The 8,913-nt window shown below is 40.9% G+C and overlaps 1 protein-coding gene across 1 annotated transcript in view; it reads right to left on the reverse strand.

The window, feature by feature from the left end:
* Positions 1-2,838: 2,838 nt before the first annotated feature.
* LOC116069439 (serpin B4-like) overlaps positions 2,839-8,913 on the reverse strand; it is a 12,570-nt gene continuing 6,495 nt past the window's right edge. The window contains 1 exon segment of the mRNA XM_031340063.1: positions 2,839-2,936. Within this exon segment, the coding sequence (XP_031195923.1) occupies positions 2,839-2,936 (98 nt within the window).

Genomic DNA, 8,913 nt, shown 5'->3' on the forward strand with positions numbered 1-8,913 from the left:
GGGAGGATGAGGGAGAGGGAGAGGGAGGGGGAGAAGGAAGAGGGAGAGGAGGGAGAGGGAGAGGAAGGGGAAGAAGGAAGAGAGGGGGAGAGGGGGAGGGAGAGGAAGAGAGAGAGGGAGAAGGAGAGGGAGAGGGCAAGGAGAGGTCAGCTAGGAACAGATGGTGAGAGAGGGTAAGGGGCTGGTGAGAGAAAGGACAAAGAGGGTAAGAGAGTAAAAGGGTAAGAGAGTAAGAGGGTAAGAGAGTAAGGGGGTAAGAGAGTAAGGGAGGGAGGAGGGGGCAAACAGCCCTTTTTATAATGAGCCAGTCATACCTGGTTGTTGCCAGGTAACTGTGAGGCAAAGCCTAGGAGAAATGTTAATAAACACTATCCCAGCACATCTTGCAATCAGGACAGACTGTATGTTGAAAGTTTTGTGGCTGGGTTGGTGTACCAGTCCTACTGCTGGGAACCTTGCCTGGTTACAGAAGATGGCTGGTTCAGGATCCAGAGCCCTCATTACTAAAACTTGTTGTTAAGGCCACTCTTACAGATTCCAGGGATTTCTCACTGCACCAGGTCTCTACATATCCCCTAAATGCCCCCAAATCTAGTCATTTGTCCCAGTACTCTCTCTGCCCAACATTTCCACTTGATCCCTCTTGCCCCAGTCCATCCTCAAAATCTATTCTATTTTCTTTTAGGAGGTCCATGCACCATTCCCCTGCACCCTACTTGATACCTAACATCTGTGGGTCTGTGGATGGTAGCATGATTGTCCTTTACTTAACAGCTAATGACCACTTATGAGTGAGTACATGTCATGTTTGTCTTTCTGGGTCTGGCTTACCTCCCTCAGGATGATATTTTTTTCTAGTTACATCCATTTTCCTGCAAACTATCCAACTTTTTATTGATTCTTTGTGAATTTCACATCACGTACTACAAATCACATTTATCTCTTGTTCCTCTGTACCCACCCTCTGCCTTTGCAACCTCCACCACCACCAAAGGAAAAAATAGTCACAACGTTTCCCACAGTATACCTCTTTGTCCATCATTTTTTACTTGGAAATGCTCATTACAATGAGTCATTAGTTTGGCACAAGGCTTATGGCTTCCACTACACTGTCAATACTGAATCTTCGCCGGGACACTTTCAGATATCCTATTGTTGCCCTGTGTCGTGGAGATCCTGAACTTTGGATCTATAGGACTGGCCCCTTCACATGCTCCAGAAGTTGACCAATGGGGCAGAAGTTGGGATGGGCCAACCCAAAGTTCTGGATCTGGGCCTGGGTGGTTGCCAAGCTAGTAAGCTGGCCAGCTTTCCCACACCACTAGGGGAAGCTCTCCAGCAATGCTTCAGCTAGCTTACCCAGTGCTACAGCTAAAAAGAGAGATAGCGCTCTCCTATTCTCATGCCCTCAGGATGACTCACCTGTCCCAATGCCAGCAGGACCAAGACCAGGTGCAGAGCCAGAGTGCTGAAGTTGGAAAGGGGCAGGGCACATCCCTCAGACATTAACATGGCCCCAGGCAGCAGCCCAGACCAAGGCCATCTCCCTGGCCTTTGTTGGTAACAGAACACCAATGCTGCAGGGCCACAGACCCAGCCATGGTGGCATCATGGTCCAGGACCTCACCATTTCCTTAGGTGCTGTCACTGGCTACTCACACCAAGGTGTTACACCCTCAAGTGTCCAGTTCTGCTTCTCTTCATTGTTCATACATCCCTCTGCTTCTTTTTATTTTCTGTCTCTCCAACACATATTTGCTTATCTTAGTTGAGCTTGAGGCCTCTGGGTATCTGGGATCTTCTCAGGAGTGCCAAGACCTGCCCATGCTATGTGGCACTGGGCAGGCATCATTTCAAGTATGGTCTGCCCAGGCCTGTGGTACCAGGCTGGGAGTTGTCTTGGGAGAGGTCTGTCTGCTCAAGTCAACTGGTGCTAGACTGGGGCTTATCACACACTCACTCTGCCTGCCTGTGGTTCTCCGTGCTGGGCTGAGGGTCCCGTTAACCTAATCTCTAAGAATTCATTTACATTAAAGAACCACTAAGCAATGAATGAGAGAAATAGTGTACAAGGCATAAATATGAAAGACTTGTTATTACGCTGTTCAAGCTCACAGAACTGGACCTCAGAGAGTTTTATCTCATATTGCCCAGCGGGGTTTTATAATTGGATATTACACCTACATGAATATGTAGATTACATGTAGACAATTGTTTTTAAGAGGTGCCTTCTGTTAAATATTAATATAGAATATCAAACTGCAAAGTAAATGAAGAAATCTCAAATCTTCAGAATTCTGAAAGTGTACTGACTGAAAAAATGTTCTCACACAGTCTCACCCACAACTTTGGTAGAGCCACTGTTTTACAACATAGAACAAATTATTTGAATCAACGAACCTGAAAGTTTTGAAATTTCAAGCTTGTTACTGTTGTGCAATGTGGGGTTTGGCTTTATAATTCAACCATGCTTTTCTCTATACCTTTCTGGTATAAACCTTTTTTCTCCACAGACATCAAATCAATTACTTGTAGTTGGACTGGCATCAAGTGACATCCCAGGCTTAGTGGATTGATACATGAGAGGTGCATCCTGACATGGTCCAAGACAATATAACTCTCAAACAAGTATCAGATTCCCAGAATGACTACTGGGATTCCTGATAAAGAAAGATCATGTCCTTCTGAGGAGGTAGGTGTAGTATCTGATAAAGGGTTTGAATCATGATAAGGATTCCTCCCAGTACTCTTCCAGTAAGTGTGAAGACAATGATGGTTGGAGTCCTACTTAGGAACTTTTGGTGATATCCTGGTCTTCTGTTAATTTCTGTCCCTGGTCTAGTTTTTGGCATGAGGGTGAATTATGATGGTGACTTCTCCCTGGAACCTTTCTATAAGAGTCAACACATTGACCAGGAAAAAAGGTTGATGTAATTCTGCAACAACCCAGTAAAAGTTTCACTGAACTGTGTCCAGGCATTCAAGGGCCACCTCCTAAAAGGGCAGCATTTCTTCCATGTCAGATACACAACAGGAATGTACAGCAACTTTGAGGAAGACGCACCTATACAAAAGGAAAGCTGAATTGGGATTTCCCTAAATCCATTCTTCTGTTGAGGGACATCTAGGTTGTCTCCAGTTTCTGGCTATTGTGAATAAAACTGCAATGAACATGTTCAATCAGGTGTCCTCATGGTAGAATGGCACATCTTTTAGGAATATGCTCAAGAGTGCTAGAGTTGGGTCTTAAGGTATATAGTTTCCAAAATTTCTGAGGAATTGTCCTATTAATTTTTACAATGGCTGTACAAGTTTGTCCTTGTACCAGTGGAGTTGCTCTATGTCCTTGGCAACATGAGCTCTAACTTGCTTTTTTGATCTTAGCCATTCTGACATGCATAAGATGGAATTTCAAAGTACTTTAGATTTGCATTTCCATGATGACTAAGAACGTTGAACATTTTAAAAGTGTTTCTGAATCCATTTGAGAATCCTTTATTTAGATCTGTGCTCCATTTTTATTGGGTTAATTGGTTTGTTGATGGCTAGTTTCTTGATATATATATATATATATATATATACACATACATATATATGTAATATGTATATATTACATATTTGTCACGTCCTCCTCGTCCAGCAAGAAAGACGCAACTACACGAGCTCTTCCTTTTTGCAGTTTATTTCAGGAAACTTTTACAATGCTTCTCCCTCCTGCTCTTACTTCTGCCTTCTTCTCCTCCTGCTCTAATCTTATGCCTTCTGCCTCCTGCCTCTCTGGAGCTTACTTAAGCTCCGCCTCCCGTCCCACCCTCGGCTGTTGAGTACTCCCAAGCTTAGCCAATCCCAATGGGCCATGTAGCAAAAGCAGATAGATCACCAGATGTAGAAGCAGCCAATAGCAGTAGCTTAGCCATATAAGGGCTTTGTTTACGAGGCCTCTCGCTCAGGGCTCGGCCCTCCACACATATTAGTCCTCTGTTGGGTATGGAGTTGATTAAAATCGCTCCCCATTTGTTTAGCAGTGTTTTTGATCTTTGCTTTACTGAAGCTTCTCAGTTTCATGAGGTCTTACTTGTGTTATGCCCCTTTCCAAGAAGCTCCTCCCCATACAGTCCAGATATTTTGGCCCCCTTCCTCTTTCTCCCTGCTCTGCATTTTCTCTCTCCCTGTGTATTCGAGCTTTCTCTCTTTTTTTCCCTCTGCAACTGTCTCCTTCCACATGGTGACTTCACTGGCCTCATTTCTTTCTACCAGCGAAATGGACTCCCAATAAACCTGTTTTGATAAACTCCAATCTGGTTTGAATTGACTCATTTCACTGGTGGGGAACAATTTATTACATACATTAAACGTGTGCACAGTTAACCAAAGATTCTCTTTCAGATTCCAGTTAATCACACGAAGGTGGCTCAAAATATAGACCTCCCTTCACAGGATGGCAGCAGTTACTATAGGACAGCACCATGCAATCTGCGCAAACCAAAGAACCAGAGGGACAAGGAAGCCAAATGAGCAAAACAAAACTGGAACCCACTGTTGCAATTCCATTATTCAAGTGAGACAAAGAAGCCTAGAGAGGTGAGCAGCAGAAAAATCTTGCAATTATGACAGCTCCACTCCATGTTCAGGTTACTCATCGTTCATCTGTGTCCATATGCCTGCTCTTTGTAGCCCTCAGATCAGAACCCGTGACATTTTCTTCCTATGTGTTACTGTCTTCTGTCTCTGAGATGAAGTATCTGACGAATACCACTGAGAAGAAAAGTCTCATCTTGGCTTGAGGTTCCTGTCCCATTGCTTTTAAGCTGCGACAGGCTGAAATGTCACAGCGGAAGAAAGCTGTTTACCTAATGACGGCCAGAGTGAGCACAGGATACACCCTTCAATACGATATGGCTAGATCCTCCATTCTGGCAGCACTTCCTAATGCTACTACTTCCTAATGTTGTCACCAAATTATCAACCATTAGCAAATGACCTGTGTGTGTATATATGTATTGTGTGTGTGTGTATGTGTATTTGTGTTTTTACTTTATATGCAAATAACACCACGAGTCAACTAGTAAGTGGTTTTTAACCAGTTTAGCCTCTCGCGTGGCAGGTAGGTATGCTCAGGTGTGTTGTCTCAGCTTTGATGTATTTTTGACAGGTATTCAGTGCTGGAACTGGGCAAACGGACCGTATTATTATCTTTTTCGTTGAGGCAGGATACATGCCTACACCCTACAGGACTGAAGCCTGACCCATGGATTTCATACCACAAAGGTTTAGAGAAATCTAATCTTAGATCAATTCAGTGATTCTAGAGTGAATCTGGAATATATTTCACTAACAGGTACTCAATATTCAAACATTTCAGTCCCAGTTAGTTGTATTAGTTTCGCTACCTGGGAATGTGTTGTGTAGACTCCAGGAATTTTAACAATTCTCCCCTACAGGATGACAGTTTTCCCAACGGTGAATCAGAATATTTGAAGAGATAGTTTCAAATTTATAGGTAGAAATGGATGTTTCTGCTTCCAAATTCTATAGATCTAGCTTAATTACATTCAGTATGTATATTAGCACTTGCAGCATAGAATGAAATATGGATTTAGGACAGTTCTTGCCTTGAAGGATGCCAGTTTGCTACTAGAAAGAGACAAGTAAGAAGCTTATCATCGGGCTGGTGAGATGGCTCAGTGAGTAAGAGCACTGACTGCTCTTCCAAAGGTCCTGAGTTCGGATCCCAGCAACCTCATGGTGGCTCACAACCATCCGTGATGAAATCTGATATCCTTTTCTGGTGCGTCTGAAGACAGTTACAGTGAATTACACCAGAGCAGGCCTGGAGCAAGCAGAGGTCCTGAGTTCAATTCCCAGCAGCCACATGATGGCTCACGGCCATCTGTACAGCTACAGTGTACTCATACACATAAAATGAATAAATAAATCTTTAAAAAAAAGAATAACATAAATAATGTTGCTGATCTCAAAGAGATTTGTAGTCAGTTCAGTTAGAGGTTAAGGTGTGAGAGAGCATAAACTGGAGATGGATCATAAATGCTTTCTGGAATAGGGTATTCACATTACTCAAAGGCGTGTGTCTGATGTGCAGACTACACACAGATATATTTATCGACTTAAGAGGGAAAAGCTAAGTTGTAAGCTGTGCTTAGTCATCTTGGAACATCCTCTGGCTAGGCCGGTATATTTACCCCACAAATTACAGTTTAAAAAGTTGCCTGGTAACAAAAGCATTAGAAAAGGAAACTTGAATTCTGCTGAGATGATAATAACATGCATAAGCCATTTCTTTGTTCCGTGTCCTGCCATGTTCAACACACAGAAGGCAGCTATTTGAAGATACATTTGTTTGTTTGCATTTTACTATCTCTCATGTGATACCAAAAGCTTCATTAAAGAAATATAGGATTCCACCCAGAGTTATTGTATATTCAACCTTTCCCCATTGAAGTCTTCACAAGTCAGAATTTATTTGTAAATTCTAAGCTATACCACAACTTAGTTGTAATCTCTTCAAAAAATGTTATTTTATGTCAGCAACATCACATCAATTTTACATAGTTTGGGAGAAGTTGTATTTTAAGAAGTGATAGATTTGATCTCGTCTAGAAGTCAGTAGTTCTGCATATGTTCTGTTTTAAAACTAAATTAGGAAGATACTCTTCATGTGCCATCACAGAACAGCCGAGTACAACCTCAGTGAAGTACTTTTCCTTACCCATGAATTCTCACTGCCTGCATCTCTTAGCTGGAATACTTTGAGGCCACTTATTATTTATGAACAGATAGAATCAATTTTATAAATGCATTCTGATTTTAGCCATATTTGCTAATACAAAGATTACTAAAAAAAGAATACTAAAATAAAAATCTTAAATATTAAATATGCTTGATTGAAATAGCTACCGATAATTTATATCCCAAAATAAAAGTAAAACAGAATTTTCGATGCTTACAAGTTGTGTCTGATAGCTGTGAGTCTTTCTGAGACTAAGCAAGAATAGTAGATTTTATTCTCTTCTAAGCAAGTATATCCTGGGCTCTGCCAATTCCTGGTCTACACTGGAAGTTTTAGAAAGCAATGAACAGGAAGTTGACTTCTACTGTTTTTGACAGTCAAAGTTTACCTGACCTTGGACCCTCTGGGGTCAGGCTCCTATGTCTGCTTAGTTTTAAACAGGTCTGACAGTTTTCTACAAGTCAGTGTCTGTGAGCTGAGGGAAGGGGCGCTCCTCTTTATAGTTTAGAAGATGGGAGGGGTGGTTAAAAGATGAGCAGAAGGGTTGGAGAAGGCCAGCAGGTTCCTCTTGTTCTGTCAGCTTGCATTCGAAGTAGATCAATGGAGTTGCTGAGCTGTCTTTTGGTCAAAGCACTGTGAGAACTTTCTCATTGCCACACATCCCGGAAGGTCAGGCTGTCATCCCAGATTTCCCATTTCTGCCTGCTCTGCTGTGGTGATGCAGTTTCTTAAACATTCCTCCAGAGATAGGTGCTATTTATACATATGTGTACTGGTTATTAGTTGTTCTTTGTAAAAACACAAACCACATCACATTCTATAGATGGACTGACTCTTTTATCTACCTTGTCTGCTATTGTCAAGAGTGAAAAACATTTGTTTTTTCTCATAATATTTTGGGTACAAACTTTCCAGGGATTCCTATTCAACTCGAGATTGGATCTGAAATTTTGATAACTCTATCTTAACCTCTTCTATCTTTATTTACTAAGAGAACTTCTAAGGTCATGATGTTAAATTTTGCCATGTAACTACCTAGATTCTTAAGCTGAGCTGTTATGTTGTCTGTGGTGATGGAATCTGAGTGATATAAGTGTTGAAAATTCCATGGTACAAGATACCACATGCTAGCCACATCAGCAAGTGAGAAGAAAATGGACTAATTAATTTGAGGTGTCTTCATTTAACTTATATGTGAAGGCAGCTGAATAATGATTATTACATTGGACAACAGAGATCTCTAGGGATCTCTCACTAGGGCTGCTGATATAGTAAATTATATTAAAATTTTTTGTTCCTAATCTGTTCATCTTTGATGAAATCATTATTTCACATTGCACTATTTAAATTTTTATTTGTGCCCAGGGCTTGGCTTAGTGGTAGAGAATTTATCTGGTACACAAGTGGTCCTGAGTTGTTGCTTGGTACTACAAAACATAAGCCATAAATCCACAAAGTTTTCTTGCTCTTAATTGTAGAAATGTATATATACACAACAAGATATTTAGCATAGGTAAATTTGCTTTTAAAACTCTCTCCATATTCCTCCTGAATGATTGACATCTTGCTGTAGAAAAGATAGGAAAGTAATAAATAAGTTGAAAAGATTATTATTTTATTGAAAATGTGTTTGGTAAAATCACAACATTTATAAGCTTACAAAGTGGAAAGATATCTCCTAAAGTCAGAAAAGCAATGTGGTTGTTTGTATTAATCAGTTTAAGAAGGTATGTTTTACTCAAGCTCACTTAACACAGATCATGGGTACATGTTAGATTAGAAGAAATTATGTTAATATATCTGTTCACTTTTCCCAAGAGAATATTTATACAGAGAAACCAGGTTTGTATGTGTGCATAGGAAAAAAGAAGAAAAAAGAAAAGAAAAATTAGAAACAATAGAACTATCCTGCCCCAATCCATGCATTCTTAGCAAGGACTTTAAGATGAGAAAGAAAATAAAGCAAGAGAAACTGTTGCTTCCAGGCTCCATTTAGATGCAGCAACTTAGTTATCTTTTTTGGAAGCATGTCAGAGACATCGCAGTTAAGGGGAAGACATTCTGCCAAAAAGGAGGATGCTGTTGGTCTTGCATTGCTTGATGAAGAAGAGGAACGGGCGATCACAATAGAAATCTTCTGTTATCTGTGCTGATGTTAAACTGAC

Source organism: Mastomys coucha, unplaced genomic scaffold (genome assembly GCF_008632895.1).
Source record: "Mastomys coucha isolate ucsf_1 unplaced genomic scaffold, UCSF_Mcou_1 pScaffold1, whole genome shotgun sequence".
Classification (NCBI taxonomy): Eukaryota; Metazoa; Chordata; class Mammalia; order Rodentia; family Muridae; genus Mastomys; species Mastomys coucha.